This window comes from Vipera ursinii, assembly GCF_947247035.1.
Source record: "Vipera ursinii genome assembly, chromosome: 6".
NCBI lineage: Eukaryota > Metazoa > Chordata > Lepidosauria > Squamata > Viperidae > Vipera > Vipera ursinii.
The window spans coordinates 57,051,617-57,070,590 of record NC_139515.1 but is presented as its reverse complement, the minus strand read 5'-3'; the positions used below and the strand labels follow the sequence as shown (position 1 = coordinate 57,070,590).

At 41.0% G+C, this 18,974-nt stretch overlaps 1 protein-coding gene across 1 annotated transcript in view; it reads right to left on the bottom strand.

Moving 5' to 3' along the window:
- Window positions 1–16,000, bottom strand: part of LOC310641870 (solute carrier family 23 member 1-like) — a gene marked incomplete at its 5' end in the record, with an annotated part of 34,498 nt that extends 18,498 nt beyond the window's left edge. Inside the window, 3 exons of the mRNA XM_083365186.1 lie at window positions 11,740–11,897; window positions 14,373–14,531; window positions 15,881–16,000. Coding sequence (XP_083221312.1) covers window positions 11,740–11,897; window positions 14,373–14,531; window positions 15,881–16,000 — 437 coding nt within the window. The remainder of the gene's footprint in view (window positions 1–11,739; window positions 11,898–14,372; window positions 14,532–15,880) is intronic.
- Window positions 16,001–18,974: the final 2,974 nt, after the last annotated feature.

Genomic DNA, 18,974 nt, shown 5'->3' with positions numbered 1-18,974 from the left:
AGACTATTCAGCTGTTATAAATACATAATTTAGCTAGGCTGTCTGCACTGATTTTGTTTAGAATTGTGCAAGTGATTGCTCCCTTCCATTCTTTTCTTGTGATTCTAGTTCCCAGTAAATTTGTGGTTGTAACTACAGATTTAGTTTCATTCATTTAAAAAAGGAAATTTTCATTAAAAAAAAATTGTAGCTAGTTGCCAAACTGCCCTTGTGTTTCTTAAGATTGTTAGTGCCAGCTTTTGGCTAGAGCAGGAGTGTCAAACTCAATTTCATTGAGGGCTGCATCAGCATTGTGGTGCCCTCAGGGGGGCCGAGTGAGCATGGCCCACTGGGTGGGTGTGGCTGCAGTGGTCATGGCTGACTGGGTGGGCGAGGCTGGGATGGGTGTGGCCACCTCAATTTGTTTTGGGGGGATGCCTGTGGGGGCAGGGCAGGGTTGGAGGAAATCCAGGGGGTCTTTGGCAGGTGGGGCGGTGGGTAGGAGGCTCATCCTGTGGGGTGAGGTGAGGTGAGGCAGGGGGCAGGGTACTATTGCTATGGGGCAAGGCAAGGTGAGGCAGGTTCCAGGGCAGCTGCTGCCTGACACCATCGGCCCCAGCACACAGAAGCCAGCAAGGGCATGGGGGCTGACGGTGTCCATTAGCTAACACAGCCTGCTGGTCCCTCGAACGATGTACTCTGCGGCTCTGCAGCCTACTGCGAATACCAGGCCATCTCTCCAGCAGCAGGTAGAGTAGGGGGTGAGGGGGAGGCAGGTGATGCAGACCGCTGGACGCGCCTACTCCATCCCATCTGTTTTTGCCTGCGGTTGGACAGCAGGTCACTGCTGGTCATCTCCTTGGCCCCCTTGCAGATCTTGCCCTTGGCCCCTGCATGGAGCCTGTTCCCCTCACGCACCTGACACACCTTGGCCCTGCCTCAGGCCACCACCGCCAGCAGCTCACGCAGGTCCATCAGGCTGCTGCCACTGCCCAGAGCACCTGGCCCACCCAGCACAAGGAAGGAGAAGCAGCCAGCTAGGAAGCTTGAGTAGAGGTGGTAGAGCCCTCCCACACCCATCAAGCAAAAGTCCATCCTGAACGGGGAAAGCCAGATCCCCATTGGCCCCATGGCCACCCATCCCAGCCAGGATTGCATGCCTCCCCATCATCTCTGCTGGGTCTTGGCAGCCATGGTGCCGATGGGGATCTGGCTTTCCCTGCTCAGGGTGGCCTTTTGCCTGCTGGCCCTGGGCGTGCTCTACCACCTATACTCAGGCTTCCTACCCAACTACTTCACCTCCGTCATGCTGGGCAGGCCTGCAGCTCTGGGCGGCAGCCTAATGGACTTGCATGAGCAGCTGGTAGCTGGCGGTCGAGGTGCATGAGGGGAATGTGTTCCACCCACGGGCCAAGGGCAAGACCCATGAGGGGGTTGAGGAAATGACCAATAGCAACCTGCTCTCCAATCAAAAAGAGATGAGATGGAGTAGGCATGTCTGGCAGTCCGCATCACATGCCCCCCCAAGTCTGCATGCTGCCAGTGCTGCTGCAGCATTGCTGCAGGAGGGCTGGCCCAGTATTCACAGCGGGCTATGCAGCTTCTGCTGCCGGATGCCATTGGACCCCATGTGCTCACTGCCTCCTGGGTACACGCCTTGGGGGCTGCCGGGCTGGGTAGGGCCAGGACAGCAGGGGCCAGTCCCTCACCATCCCTGGGGCATTCCTGCAGGCCAAATATTGGCCAATTGCAGGCCAGATCCAGCCCTTGGGCCTTGTATTTGACATGTCTGGGCTAGAGGATCCAAAGTACTTTCCTGAAGACAGAAGCTGATGCCAGAATGACTAAAACCGAATCATCCAGATGGACTAAAGTGTGTCAGGATTTTCAGCCTAATTTGGACTCTATTTAACTGACCTGATCCTATATATTACTTCGTTTTTTATTTTTAAAAAGTTGACCTAAATCTAGAGAAAAGGCACTTGGAGAGAAGACAGCCCAAGGCTTTAAACTGGAATATGTTCTTAATCTGGATTATAATTGGAACAAATTTTCCTGCAGAAAATCTCTCCATTTCCAGATCATTATCTGTACTGTATTGCAAACAGAAAATCACTCCCGAATCATTATTTATTCTGTATTGCAAACAAAAGTGTGTGGTCTTCCGGTGGCTGCGCGGCGCCGGAGACAGCCTTCCCGGGCTGCCCGCGGCTCAGCTGAGTGATTTTCGCCCGAAACAGCGCCGATCAGCTGTTTGGGCGAATTTGAAGCCCCCTCCTCGGGAGAAGAGGAGGGGGTGAGGCCCCAGGTAGGGGTCGAGTTCTCCGGGGCCGCCTGAGCTTTTAGCTTGGGCGGCTGAAGGATCGAACTCCCCCGTAGCCTGGGTTGCTCCCAGCTGGCCAGCGCCTCTGCTCCTGTTTCTTGGAGCAGAGCCAGGCGTCTGCGACCACCCCTGCCTGAAGGAAAGACTATGGAATAAAAAGAGCAGGCAGAGCGGTACAAGAGGAAAAGGTGATGAGGATTACTTTAGTTTACTCTCGAGCTTGATGGACTTTTTAAACTTAAAGTGAAAGTGCGTCACAAGTGAAAGTAAAAGATGGCGGCTAAACCTCCCCCTAAAACTCTTCGGAGTGCTGGAACTTCTCCGGTGCAACAATCATCATTGCAGGCGTTGTATCCTCCTGATGTATTGACATCGAAGGACTTACAAGATGCTCTTGAAAAACTTACTCAGGTAATTTTGGAATCAATGGCTGATAAATTTGCACAGATGGAGGAGAAATTGGAGAAGTTGGAGAAGAGAATGGAGGAGAGGATGGAACAGAAGTTCAGTGTGATGAAGGTAGACATTTTGTCTTCAGTGTATAAAGTGGCTGAATGTGTGGAAGATTTGGAGGAAAAAGTGGAAGATTTGACTCAAAAGAATGCCATATTAGAAGCAAAAGTATTGGAGAATGAAGATTTAAGAGACAAAATGGATAGAGAATTGAGTCTTGCTCAATACTTTCAGATGCAGTTTGCCATTAGAATTAGAGGTTTAAAGGAGAATATTAAGGAAGATCTAAAGCAGCTGGTTTCTGAGGCTCTCGAAGTGGTATTGAATCAGCCAGCATCTGAAATAAAAGGAGGCATGGATAAAGTGTTTCGTGTGAATTCATGGATTGCTAGACAGAGAAAGCTGCCTAGAGATGTGGTGGTTTATTTTGCAAAAAGGGAAATTAGAGATGAAGTTATACAAGCTGCCTATGATACTAAAGTGGTGATTGCTGATCAAGAAGTTCTGGTTCTAAAAGAAATTCCTCCAAAGATTTTAAGGAGAAGGAAGGATTTTACGTTTCTTGTGCAAGAGCTTAAGCAACGAGATATAAGGTTCAGATGGGAGATCCCAGCTGGGTTGATGGTGATGCATGAAGGTAAAAGGTACCGTTTGGTTACTGTGATGCAAGCGCGTGATTTTTACAATAATGTTTTAAAAGCAACCCCATTAACACTTCTGGAAGCTGCAAAGGGATCTGGAGAAGGAGAACATCAAGAGGCTGAAGATGGACAGATAGAGGAGAAGGCTGCTGGAGGAGATCAAGCTACAACTTCTTTGGATGATCCTAGAGAACAGAGGGTGACGCGTGCTGCTTTAAAACGATCAAAAAAGATAAAAGAACAAGATCAGCAGAAGTCTATGGAACTTTCACAACGTACTTACAGCCAAGCAGTGGGAGGTGGGAAAAGATTTGGGTGAGGAATGTAAAATTTACACAAGCTTGAAATTTAAGAGAGAATTTTTACAAAATGTTTTATAGAGGGCATTTAGATCTTAAAAAGTTAAGTATGTATCTGAATTATTAGCCTAAATGTTGTAGGTGTGGTGATGAAGACGCAATATATTTTCATGTATGGTGGACTTGTAAAAAGGTTAAGGCTTTTTGGATAAAAGTCTGGTAGAACATACAGAAGATTTTTAAACGGACTGCCGAACATAGAAGAGTGGACTTTAAAGGTTTCTCACCTGGTTGAAATGGCAAAGATTTTGGCCTATTTGAAAGATTATTTGCAAGAATGCTATAATATGGAAGGGAGAAAATGGATTGAGTTTATTTAGAACAAGTATAGGGTTAAGAAGTTTTATGTAGTATTTGAATAAGTCTTCTTTCTTTTTTTCTTCTTTTATCTTAGTTTTTTTTATATATATATATTTAATATTACTAAGGTTTGCTTTATCCTATATAAGCTAGAGAGTGATAGATTTTAGAGTTTATGGTTGTTAGTATATGGTTGTTTATGATTGTTTTTTTTTATATATACCTTGTATTTAGCTCTGGGAAGTCGGGGGGGAGGGGGGGAGGGGGGAGAGGAAGGGGGGGAGGGAGAAGGGAGGGGGAGGGGGGATTCTTAAGGGAAAAATTGTTTGTTAAAACTTTTCAAAAAAAAAAGTGTGTGTTTGTGGATGTGTGTGACTTTTTTTATTAAAAAGTTTTTCAATACATTTTATCATTAACAATCCCTCCCCCCCACCCCCCACCCAGCCCTTCCTAGCCCTCCCTAGCCCTCCCCCCACCCCTTCCCCCCTCCCCGACTTCCCAGAGCTAAATACAAGGTATAAAGATAAAAGCAATCATAAACAACCCTATGCTAACAACAATAAACTATTAAATCTATCGCACTCTAGCTCATATAAAATGACTACAAGCAATACTAATATCACATCAAAACTTATTCAAATGCTAAATGAAACTTTTTAGTCCCATATTTATTCTGGATATAATCAATCCATTTTTTCCACTCCACAATATATCTCTGTTGTGAATGGTCTTTTAAATAAGCCGATATCTTTGCCATTTCCGCCAGGTCAGAAACTTTTAAAGTCCATTCTTCTATAGTCAGCAGTTCCTCCTTCTTCCAATATTGACCTACTAAAAGTCTTGCTGCCGTAATTAAATTCAACATCAACTTAGTGTCCACAACAGTAGTATCCGTAGTTATGCCCAATAAAAACAATTGCGGACAAAACTTTATCCTTTGCTTAAATATCTTCTGCATATTCCACCAGATTTTAATCCAAAAAGCTTTAACCTTTTTACAGGTCCACCATATATGAAAGTATGTTGCGTCTTCGCCACCACACCTCCAACATTTAGGTTGATAATTCGGATACATACTTGCAAGCTTTTTAGGATCTAAATGCCACCTACTGTATAAAACATTTTATAAAAGTTCTCTCTTAAATTTTGGGCTTGCGTAAATTTTACGTTCCTCACCCAAATCTTTTCCCAAGTGTCCATTGTAATAACTTCTTGAATATTCTGAGCCCACTTTATCATACAATCTTTAACAAGTTCTGTTTCTGAGTCAATTTCTATCAATGCAAGATATATCCGTTTGATATGTGCTGGACCCTGATTTCTAATTTGCTTTACCAGATTTTCATCAATCATTGAAAAACCAATTTTCTGATCATCTTTCCACCTGGCCCATAATTGACCATATTGAAACCAGGTTTGAACAATCTTCTCTTCTCGTAGAAAATTATACGGCTTCAAACACCAGACGTTCCTCTCCAAACTCAGGATTTCCTTTTATGTAGTCACATCATGTTTGAACCCAACATTTATATTTTCTATTGCATGTTTCGGTATTGCCCATAAAGGTATCTTGTAGTTTAACTTATATCTATACTTTTTCCAAACTCTCAGCAAAGCATGTCTAAGAATATGCACCTTAAACACATTATCTACCTTCTTATCATACAATAAATATGCATGTCAGCCAAATAACAAGTCGTGGCCTTCAAGATTTAATAATCTCCCTTGTGTTAAATTAATCCAGTCACTTATCGCTGACAAAGCAGCAGCTTCATAGTATAATTTAAAGTTGGGCATTTTAAGACCACCTCTTTCACGCGTGTCCTGCATAATCTTAAATTTAACTCGTGGCCTTTTCCCTGCCCATACAAATTTATTGATACCCTTTTGCCAATCCTCCAAATTTGAATCCTTTTTAAGAATAGGTATCATTTGAAATAAGAATAAAAATTTAGGCAGAACATTCATTTTCACTGCTGCAATTCTTCCCAATAGAGACAATTGTAATTTTTTCCAACTTTCCAACTCTTTTTGAATTTTTCCCCATAATTTTTCATAATTATTTTTATATAACTTTGCATTTGAGGGTGACAAATACACCCCCAAATATTTAACCCTTTTAACAATCTCAAATCCAGTTAACCCTTCTAGAAGGGCCTTTTGCGATGCTGTCATATTTTTAGCCAGTATTTTAGTTTTTTGTATATTAACCTTGAATCCAGAAACCTTCCCGTATTGCATTATTATCTCCATCAGGTCCACAACAGAATCTTTTGGCTGAGTCACCGTAACAACCAGATCATCTGCAAACACCCTCAATCTATAATCCTGATCTCTGATTTGAATTCACTTAATTTTTTCTGAATTCCGTATGTTAATCAATAATATCTCCAATGTTAAAACAAATAATAAAGGTGATAGCGGACACCCTTGTCTTGTGCCCTTTTCAGTGTTACATACTTCAGTCAAACTATTGTTTACTATTATTCGGGCTGTTTGTTTTTGATATAATGCCCTAATTGATTGTAAGAATTTATCCCCAAAATTCATTTTATCTAATACTTTCATCAAAAATTGCCAATCCAATTGATCAAAGGCTTTTTCGGCGTCTAGAAAGATCAGCGCCGCAGGGATCTGGTTGTTCCTTTCCAAAAATTCCAACAAATCTACTATATGCCTCACATTATTTTTCATTTGTCTGCCAGTAATAAACCCAGTTTGATCACCATGAATTATCTGTTGCAAAACCCTCATCAATCTGTTAGCTAAAACCTTAGCAAATATCTTGTAGTCCGTATTCAAAAGTGATATTGGCCTGTAATTTCTTACTTGAGTGACATCCTGATCGTCCTTCGGAATCAGAGAAATAAAAGCAGTTCTCCAAGAGGGAGGCACCCCTCCTCCCCTTTGAATTGTCTGAAACAATTCCCTTAATGGCTTTATCATCTCCAGTTGTAAATTTTTATAATACACCGCCGTCAGTCCATCCGTGCCTGGCGCTTTATCCACCTTCAATTGTTTAATTGCTAAAAGAATTTCTTCTTCTGTTATCAATTGATTAATCTCTTCCTTTTGTTCTTGTGTAAGAACCGGGATGTTGGCATTCCTCAAATATACATCAATATCTGCTTCATTAATCTTATCTTTAGCATATAATTTAGAATAAAAGTCCACAAAAGCTTCCTTGATAAGATCCTGTTGATACACGACCTTTCCCTTATGTTCTATTTTATCTATATTAGAAGCCCTTTGCTTCTTCCTTAAGATGTAAGCTAACCATCTACCTGGTTTATTGGCATTGCAGAAAGTATTATGCCTAGCAAACCGTAAGTTAATTGCCACCTGATCAGCCATCAACTTGTCAAACTGTCCTCTTAACAAATTAATAGCCTCTTTGATCTTCACATCCGATGGATTCAAAATTAGGGCCTTTTCTTTTTCCCTAATTTCATTCTCTAATTCTTTCCTCCTAAATTCCAAGTTACGTCTGTATTTGTTGTTCATATATATCAACACCCCTCTCATATAGGGGTGCTTTACTAGCTTTACTAGCATCCCAAACCATGTCCATAGAAGTACCCTTATTCATGTTAGTTTCAAAAAAGTCCTTCATCTGTTTTTTGCATTCTTCCACGTTTCCCTGGTTTCTAAACAGGTTCTCATTTAGGCGCCAAGAGCATCTATCTCTATTATCCTTGTCAATCTCTAACCAGACTGGACTGTGATCAGACATAGTTCTTGGACAAATCTTTATCTTCTTGATCCTGGAAAAAAAAATCATTAGTCGTTAATATAAAATCTATCCTGGAAAAAGATTGATGTCTATCAGAAAAAAAGGTATAATCCTTTTCTTGTGGATGTCTCTCTCTCCAAATGTCCTGCAACTCCAAATCATCTTTCATCTCGAAAAAAGATTTAGGCAATCTAGCGTGGCTTGGAGTATGCCTAAAAGAACTACACTTGTCCAATTGTACATCTAAGACACCGTTCCAATCTCCCATAAAAATAAAAGATTTATAATCCAACTGAATGATCTTACTGTGTAATGAACTATAAAAATCAGCTTGTTGTTGATTAGGAGCATACAGTCCAACCAAAAGCGTTTTTTTACCTTCTAACAGCAAATCTATTATAACATATCTTCCTTGTTTGTCTGCTTCTATTAACTCTGCTGTCATAGTATTCTTGACATAGACAACCACTCCATTCTTCTTATTCATCGCAGAAGCAATAAATTGTGTACCCAATCTAGAATTCAATAGGTACTTTAGTCCATAGCCCTAATATGTGTTTCTTGCAAGCAAATAACATCAGTCTTAAATTGTTTTAAGTATTGAAAATTTTTCTTTCTCTTCTGTGGTGAGTTTAAGCCATTAACATTCCAAGTTAAAAACTTAGTCGCCATCCTTAGCGACCTGAAGCTTCTGGAACACGTCTGTCAGGAGTCCCTTGACTTCCTTAGGCCGTGCCCCTCCCACAGCTTCGCTATAGGTATGCTTTGGAGGTTCCATAACTTCCTGCTGATCCTGCTCTTGCTCCCGTCTCGCTCGTCTCGAAGCAGCACGCTTCACCCTCTGATCTCTGACACCTTCCAATGAAGCTGTAATTTGATCCACTCCAGTAGCTTTCTCCTCTACCAGTATTGTTCCTGCAGCATCTTGAGGCTTTCCCTCGCCATTCTTCTTTGTAGATTCCAAAAGTGGTAAAGGGGTTGCTTTTAAAACATTGCTGTAAAAATCACGTACCTGCATCACTGTGACAAGACGATGTCTCGTACCTTCATGCATCACCACCATACCCACTGGTATCTCCCATCTAAACTTGATATCACGTCTCTTAAGTTCCTGTGCCAGAAAAGCAAAATCTTTCCTTCTCCTTAAAATTCTAGGAGGGATCTCTTTTAAAACCAAAACTTCTTGTTCGGCAACCACAATTTTAGTATCATAAGAAACTTGAATAACTTCATTCCTAATTGCTCTCTTTGTGAAGTAAACAACCACATCTCTAGGTAACTTCCTTTGCCTTGCAATCCATGAATTCACACGAAAGATTTTGTCTATATTTCCCTCAATTTCAGCTGCTGACTGTCCCAGTACCCCTTCCAAAGCTTCAGAGACTATCTGCTTCAAATCTTCTTTAGGATTCTCTTTTAAGCCTCTGATTCTGATAGCAAACTCCATCTGGTGGTACTGGAACAAGGTCAAGTCACTGTCCATTTTATCCACCACATTTTCAGTCTCTAACACTTTGGCTTCTAATCTGGAATTATTTTGGCTAAGATCTTCCATTCTTTCGTCCAAGCATTCAATACATAAAGCCATACCTTTAAGTGCAGGCAAGATGTCTGCCCTCATTTCTGTAAACTTCTCCTCCAGCTTTCCCATCTTTTCATCTATGATATCTGCTATTAGTTGTGAATGCTTTTCCAAAACATCCTGTAAGTCTTTAACTGTCAGTGCTGGAGCAGGTGCTGGAGCAGGTGGAGGAGGCAATAAGGCTTGCAGCGAGGACTGTTGCACCGGGGAAGCCCCCGCACTCCTGAGAACTTTGGAAGATTTAGCCGCCATCTTCCCCCACTTTCACTTGCTACGCACTTTCACTTTCAGAGTGTATAAAATCCGTTGAGCTAGAGAACAAAAATCCACTTTCACCTTGATCTCCTGTATCGCTCTGCCTGCATCTTCACACTCTGAAGTCCTTTCTGCTGGCAGGGGTGGTTGCTAACGCTTGGTTCTGCTCCCAAAAACACGGGGCAGAAACGCTGCGCAGCCCGGAGCAAACCCAGGCTTCGGGGGGGCTCGATCCTTCAGCCGCCCGAACTTAACGCTCAGGCGGCCCCGGAGAGCTCAACCCCTACCTGGGTACTCACCCCCTTCTCTTCTCCCGAGGAGGGGGCTTCCGAACCGCCAAAACAGCTGATCGGCACTGTTTTCGGCGGTTCTACGAAGCCGCGGAGCGGACAGCCCATAAATGGCTGTCTTCAGCGTCGCGTCGCAACCGGAAGTCCTGTGTGTGATTTTTATTGCAGAAAAATGAAGACTGGAAAGTTGATCCAAATAAAGCACATGTCTCAGATTAAGGAGCTATAATTTTTCATCCAATAAAATAAGAGACCAGGTTATGCATGTTCTTTAACATTCAAGAGGCAAATATAAGGAAGATTATAGTTCTTCTTCTCTAGTTCTTCTCTAGTTTAATGAAGAGAAGGACAAGGGGTGACATGATAGAATAGAATAGAATAAATCTTTATTGTCAGAGTACAACTATATATACATTGAGATTAGCTGAGCCTCCCTTTGTGCTCCCAGTGTTTCAGTATCTCAGGGGTTACCATTAAGAAGAGGGAGTCAAGCTATTTTCCAAAGCACCTGAAGGCAGGACAAGAAGGTTGACTCAGCCTTCCATCCTTCCAAGGTAGGTAAAATGAGGACCCAGATTGTTGGGGGCAATTAAGCTGACTTTGTAATAATGCCGCTGGGGTGTGTGTGAAAGCCCTAATAAGCAGGCATATACATAGAATGAAGGCTACTGCTAAGCTTGTAAGCCGCCCTGAGTCTTCGGAGAAGGGCGGGATATAAATGGAATTAAAATAAATAAAAAATAAAGAAAGAAAGAAGCAACGGATGGAAACTAACCAAAGAAAGAAACAACCTAGAACTAAGGAGAATTTTCCCAACAATTGGAATAATTAATCAGTGGAACAACCTTCCTCTAGAAGTTGTGAATACTCCAACAGTTTTTAAAAAGAGATTGGACAATCACTTGTCTGAAATGGTATAGGGTTTCCTGCCTGAGCAGGGGGTTGAACTACTAGAAGATCTCCAAGGTCCCTTCCAACTCTATTAATGTTGTTGTTGTTGTTGTTGTTGTTATATCAAAGAAATAGGGCAGGTCATTTTGGAGTATAACTAGCCATTGCATCCAACAGCACATGTTTAAATTCCCTCCACGATCATATGAATGGATAAATGGTCCATAGAATTCTTTCAAGATGGTGACATTCCTTGTAAGGTCATGTAAGGAGGAAGATAATACCCTACCACTGCTTAAAAACTCCCAATAATTATACTGCTTTAAAAGCCTCATACAAGATTTCGTTAATTCCTATTGGAAACAGCTGATGAAAAGTTTCTTTAAATAAGTATTGTTAAAAAATTATGCACCTTAGCAAAAACATATCTTAATACTGTGCTACCCAGCCTCAAACCCCACAGCTGGCCCCAAAGGATACCACGATTGATGGTACTAAAAGCCGCTAAGAGAGCAAGGAGGTATGCAGTACTCACACCCCTTTCTTGTCAGAGATTATCCACAAATGCAAAAGCAGTGCTGTTTCTGTCCAGGAGAATGTGACTCTGGGTGACATACAAGCACAACCACAGTTGTGGTTGTGGAAATTCTCAGTCATCCAAGTCATGGAAATGATTAAAAATAAAAACATTTAAAAATCCAAGATTGTGGGATCTTAAGAACTTTCTTGAATGCTAAATGGAATGGGGCTAACCTCACCTTGGGGGGACTGATGTGCCAGGCAGCAAGAATCACAGCAGAAAAGGCACGTCTTCTGGGTCCCACCAGATGGAATTCCTTAGCAGATAGGACCTGTGCATGCCCTTCCTGCTGGACCTGATAGGATGGGTAGATGTAATCAGAAAGAGCTTATGCTGTAGATATATATAACTACCTTACTCCAAAGATAACTTGAAGAAGCGTGCAGATCCCCGAGACGAAAAAGATGGTGCTGATCAGGTGACTTTGTGTCAGAGTGTCCTGCTCCAAGCAAAGTGATTTGGAAAGAATGAGAGGAATTGCGACGAGACCTCCAAGTGCAGTCAGGTAATGCTAAGAAACAGAAGAGGGAAGAAATGCAGTTAAAAAGAGTCCTGATTACCAACTGTAATGGTGGGTGCATACAGTAATGCTTTTTGTGCGGTAGTGCCTATATTATAGAAGACCATCTTAAAATATTATAAGTTCCTCCTCTTTAAAGCCTCAGATATGCTACCACCAAACTTTTGATGTGATTTTTTTTTTAAAAAAATGTCTTCATACTGTGAGACTCCCTTTAGCTTGTTTTTGTTTTTATGATCAAGTTTACTGTTTAAATTAGTTTATTGCTTTAGTAAGCCTCAGTGCATTTCACTATACAGGAAAATGAAGTTTAATTCCCTAAAAATTTAGATTTTATTTAGATTTTATTAGATTTATATACCGCCCTTTCCCGAAGGACTCAGGGCGGTTTACAGGGCATTTTAAAATCATATCAATATAAGTACAAAGTTAAAAGAGAATTAAAAGATTAAATTATCCCTGAAAATAAAACCCCAGTTAAAATTCTCAGCCTGGGTCAGAGAGCTCAAAGAGCCAAGTCTTCAGGTCCCGGCGGAATGAGCGTAGGTCAGGGGCAGTCCTGAGCTCCACGGGCAGCTGGTTCCAGAGGGCAGGCGCACCCACAGAAAAGGCCCTCTCCCTGGGTGTTATCCGCCAGCAATCTTTTACCAGCGGCACCCTGAGAAGACCCTTCCTCTGCGAGCGCACTGGACGCTTTTTTAGAAAATAAAATAAAATAGAAGAGACATTTTCAACTATCATAGAATCCAAGGCCACACTGGTAGCTAGCATTCATTCTACCTGACCTTCCTTTTCTATTAAATTCCCCCAATTTGTCAAATCCATGTGTTGGTGCAGTAACTGATGACAATGAAATCAGGAAACATATGTACCAGAAGTCCTATTTACAGAGAGATCATATTTTTGTATCTCCATTTCCAAGCTATGCAATGGACTGAATGGTCCATGTCTTTTGAGTGGCATCTGTCTCTTATCTTAGATCTGACTATCTTCCAGAAGTCCTCTGACCGTATGAAAACTAACTCAAATAAATTTTACATAAGAAACTGATAGTTCAACTCAAATGGCAGAAAGTACTTTGAAGGTTTTCCTTCGTATAAGATTTTGAACCACATGTAGATGTTCAACTATTAATTATACCTGAACTAGCAGGATGCTTTCTATTAGGTAAATTCTGAAGTATCTCCCAACTGGAAGGTGACTCCTTGCAGAAATCTCTACACTGTAAATTTTCCTTTGCTTTTCAGCAGCTCACAAGGAATTACTGTAAGTTTAAACCAGGTCATAATGTGAAACAATAGGTGTTTTTCTTTTCATCTACATTCCTGTGAATTGCTTCATAAGTTATTTGTAGCACTTAAATTAGGGAATCATTTCTGGAGATATTGATTTAATTCCTTTGCTAGCTTGAATTGCTTACGTTTAATCTATCCAAACAATTTAGTGTATTTTAGTATGATTCCTTCTCCATAAGTACACATTCTGAATCTGCTTAGGCTATGATTAACTAAGTGGGTGGTGTCTAGTGGTACACTACCTCCAGAATGAGGAAGCTGTAGAATAATAGAAACTCTAAACAGGAATCCCCTGTGTTCCGATTTCACGCTCAGATTAATGTGAAGAAGTGACTTATAACACTAAAATGCTTCTTGAAAGAACCGGTTAATAATGCTTTGCCAGTATGCTGGATCTAGTAATATTTTCTACTTAAACAAGAAGAGTCAGGTGAAGTATTGTCAAAGACCTCAGGCAATGGAGAGATAGAAGAGAAATCTCTATGCACAGTTATGAAAGGCATAGTAGTTGTCACACTTCATTGACCATCCTAGATAGAACTAGGAACTAGTTTCCCTGCTGGTGAAGATACACTGTCAAGAAGAAGGGGACAACAATTAATTAGAAGCTGCCTCAGAAATTCAAAAATGTTTATTTTCTAAAATGTATTTATTAAATTTATATGTTGTCCAACTCACTACTGAAGTGACTGACAGGACTTTGCTCTAAGTTGACAAGAAAATCTCTGCTGCTATAAATGTCATACTTTGTAAGGAAAAATAAAAGACCCCAGATTCTTTTATTTATTTATGTTTATGTTTACAGATTTGGGGTAGAGATTGAAAGCTGTGGACTGAAATCCAGGAGACCATAAGTTTTAGTCTCATCTCCAGCATGATGCCAACTGGGTGACTTTGAGCCAGTCCCTTTATCTCAGTCCTAGGAAGAAGGCAATGGCAAGCCACTCCTGAAAATCTTGCCAAAAAAACTGCAGAAAAGATAGATGGATGGATGGATGGATGGATGGATGGATGGATGGATGGATGGACGGACAGACAGACAGACACAAACAGACAATTTGTCTGTCTGATAGACATCCTTATATTGTGTTAGCTGACCCACATTTTTCTTTACCTTTTTGCACAATATTTTGCCAAGAATTCCCAGCTAACTTGTTCTTTGAAGATTTACCTGAATTCCCAGGAAGATGCAAAGGTGCCATGGAGGTATATCTGTGACAGTGTATGCTAGCTTGTTACCAACTTGCTTGTTGAAGTCTTCTGGTTTTTCTTCATAGTCTAAAACTGTAGCACCATCTTCAGTGAAGTTACAATGTTTGTCATCATCAGTCTGCAGAAAACAATGAATCTTCTCATATGAAGAAAATATATGCAGTTCAGGGTTGAACCAACATAAGTGCTTCATTACCATATTAACAAACCAACTTCCCACAAAAGGAGCTGTATAAGAACAGTATTCAAATGAACACAAACCCACTACAGCAACCCAGAACACCAGGAAAAGGAAAGAGGCCATCTATAGAACATATTCCGATAAAATGGATACCCACGCAACTTTATCAAAAAATGCCTGACCACTCAACCAACTACAAGACTAATATAAGTTATGAAAAAACCACTATCATACATCAAAAACATCTCAAAAACAATCATTACAACCACACGACAGCACTGTAGCACACACACCAACTAAAGCTCTCCAAAACTTCTTAAGGAAATCAAAAGACTCAGAAAAACTAGGAGTCATCTATAACACAGAGTGTAAAGCCTGTAATAACCACTATGTAGACAGACAGGCAGAAGACTAGCAGAGTGTATCCATGAACACCAACTAGCAGTCAGAAGACATGATGAAAACTCCTTACTCTCTTAACATATGGGTAGGCTCAACAACAATTTCAACTGGGAAACAGAGAGTAGTCTAGACCAAGATAAATCAAAACTGCCAGGGAATTCCTGGAAGCTTGGCATTCCGACAATAGACACATAGAAATAAACCATATTGATAGATCATTCAAAAGAGACTACAAAAAATTAAGAAGAAAATAAAAACGAAGGAGATAATTTTTTTATTGTCTGTTAATTTTTTTCAAAATTCAGAAAATTACAAATTTCAAATTATAACTAAATGACTATAGATGTAAATACATAAATGGCACAGAGTAGGAGAAGAAAGAAAGAACATGCAAAAGGCTATAAAACTATTTCAAGATTTCTTTCGATGAGAAGCAAACAAATAATGCGAAAACCTCTTAAAATGTAACATTATATTTGTCACAGTCTGTTCTATTTCAGGTAGACTGTGAATAGCAAGAAATAATACATTATCTTTTTTAAAAAAAATTGAGAAGGAAATTACAGTATATGATTCATAGTGAATTAATAATCTGACAAAAATAGGAGGAAGGGCACATATTAAAATGAACATCAGTCCTTTCTCCTACTTTTTTCAAAATAAAAAAGGGAAATATAAGCAGCAAATGTTACATCTTAGATTCAGATGTGTTAAATGCCATTCTATTAGATTTCAGGAGGAAGGAAAAGCATAGTTTTTACAATAAACTGATCAAGTGATCACACAAGACACCAGCTATTGCCCACGTGATTCTTGCTCTTTATTTTATATGATTGAAACTCTTTTATGCAGATATTTAATTTAAAATGAAAATATAAGCTTACAATAAAAGTGGGATTGTCTAATCCATTTGCTTCTTTTTCAGTATGTGTCATCTCCATGTCATGGGACGTCCTTGAATAAAGCAAAGAGAAAGCAGAGATGAGGCACCAATCAAACCTCATGTTGGCATCCTGAACGCGTTGCAGGAATCCAAATTTCATTTCCAGGCATTCATGTGAAAGTAACTATAGAGCTATTCCCACTTCCCTAGCCTGCTGAAATCATTTAACTCATGCTCGGCAAAATTATACAACAGCATGAGGTTTTTAAAACTTTATAATCTTTTTTTAATGATCCTGCTTGAGCAGAAATGAATCAGTAATTGAAAGGTGGCTTCTTTCTGCCAATCCCAGGGCTTTCCATGCAGATCTATTCCATGCAGATCTTTTCTCTACAAAATTTAATTTAATAATTTAATAATTTAATTTGTATACCGCCCTTCTCCCGAAGGACTCAGGGCGGTGAACAGGGCAATACACAATAAAAATAGAATACAAAAATTAAAAAGCCATTAAACCATTATGCCCATAAAATTAATACATATTAAAATTAAAACTATTTATAAAAACCCAACCCCATCCCGTCAGACCAGGCCAGCTTGTTCGAAAAAGAAAGTTTTGAGATCGCGCCGGAAGGAGCGAAGGTCGGGGGCCATCCGGAGCTCAACCGGTAAGCGGTTCCAAAGGTCTGGCGCGCCCACAGAGAACGCTCTCCCCCTGGGGGTCACCAATCGGCATTCTTTGATCGGCGGCACCCTGAGGAGGCCCTCTCTGTGGGAGCGCACTGGCCGCAGGTGTTGCCGAAGGTAATTCGGACCCATGCCATGAAGGGCTTTGTAAGTCATCACTAACACCTTGAACCTCACCCGGAGAGCAACCGGTAGCCAATGCAGCTCGCGGAGCAAAGGTGTAACATGGGAGTATCGGGAAACTCCCAAGACAACTCGCGCGGCTGCATTCTGCACCAGTTGGAGTCTCCGGGTGGACCTCAAGGGCAGCCCCACGTAGAGAGCATTACAGTAGTCTAGACGAGAGGTCACGAGCGCATGAGTGACTGTGCGCAAGGCATCCCGGTCTAGATAGGGCCGCAACTGGTGCACCAGGCGAACCTGGGCAAAGGCCCCCCTAGTCACAGCTCCAATATGCTCTTCCAAAGAGAGCTGTGAATCTAGAAGGACCCCCAAGTTGCGGGCCCTATCTATTCCAAAGATGGAATAATCGGAATTTCCCGGGATGCCGCATGAACAGCCACTCAGTCTTGTCAGGGTTGAGTCGAAGCCTGTTCCTCCCCATCCAGACCCGGACCGCCTCCAGGCAACGGGACATCACGTCGAGTGCATCACTGGGGTGGTTTGGGGTCGAAATAAAAAGCTGGGTATCGTCAGCATATTGGTGATACCCAACTCCAAAACCACGAATGATCTCACCCAGCGGCTTCATATAGATGTTGAACAGGAGAGGCGAGAGAACCGATCCCTGAGGAACTCCACAAATGAGAGGTCTCAAGGTTGATCTCTGCCCCCCTGCCAACACCGACTGCGAACGTCCCAGAAGGTAAGAGGAGAACCACTGGAGAACTGTGCCTCCCACTCCTAACCCTCTGAGACGTCGCAGCAGGATACCATGGTTGATGGTATCAAAAGCCGCTGAGAGGTCTAAAAGGACTAGGACAGAGGAGCAACCTCTGTCCCAAGCCCGCCAGAGATCATTCACCAGCGTGACCAATGCTGTCTCCGTGCTGTACCCGGGCCTGAAACCCGATTGGTACGGGTCTAGGTATGGTTCATATGGAATAGTGAGATTTGCCTACGTCTTAGACTGTATATCATTATTACAGGTAGTACTCAGCTTATAACCACCTGTTTAGTGACCATTTCAAAATACAATGGCACTAAAAAAAGTGACTCACAACCAGTCCTTGGATTTATTTCCATTGTACCATTCCCATGGTCACCTGATCAAAGTTTGGATGCTTGGCAACAGGCCTGTATTAGTGATGGTTGTAGCATCTCAGGGTCACATGATTGCCCTTTGAGAACTTCCCATACAGCTTCTGACAAGGAAAGTCAATGCAGGAAGTTGGATTTGCCTAATGACATTTAACAAGTGCAGTGATTCGTTTAACACAGGAGTGTCAAACTGCTGGCCCACGGGCCGGACGCATCACGAGGAAACTGCGCCCACCTCATTGCTGGCAATGGGGGGAAAGTTCCAATACGACGCACGACGTCACATGATGTCGTGAGTTTGACATGTCTGGTTTAACAATTGTGGCAAAAAAGGTCATCAAATTAGGCCCAAGTCATTTGCTTAACAACAGAAATTCTGGTCCCAGTTGTGGTTGTAACTTGAGGACTACCTGTACAACTATGATAATGATTACTATTTTAAAAGGCACATTTGCCTAAATGAAAAAAGACGAAAATGTTAAAAGTTGCTTCCTTAATTAAATCTTATCTTTGCTGTACTAGGAATATTATATTGTGTTGTCAGGCTAGTAAAGTTTCATTTTTACTATTATTGCCTTTTTATTGGCCTTCTATATGCTTATTAAATACTAATCTCTTTCTTCCTCCACCCCAAAAAACTTGTAAATCCAATTCTGTTTAACCAACTAAAAATATATACCTGAGGATATATTGTAAGATTGCAATGTAATTGTAATTGTAATGTTATTTATTTATTTATTTTATTGGATTTGTATACCGCCCTATTCCCGTAGGACTCAGGGCAGTTTACAGGCCAGTTAAAACCATGAATACAAAAAATTAAAAACAAATAAAACAATTAAATTAAATTCAAGCCCCAAGAGTAAATCTAAAACCCAGTTAAATTAACAACCCCACAGTCTGGACCAAACAGATCGATTTTAATGTAAATATAATTATAATTGTATTATTTGTTCCAGAGTTTTATTAACAATGCAAATGTCTGTTTTATTGATAAATTAATTCTATTAGATGAATGGAAAAAAATGTATTATTTTTATTTATTTATTGCATTTATTTATACCCCATCTCACTATGGGGTTACTCTGGGCAGCTTACAACAATAAAATGTAAAATTATAAATACTGCAAATATAACAATAGTAAAAA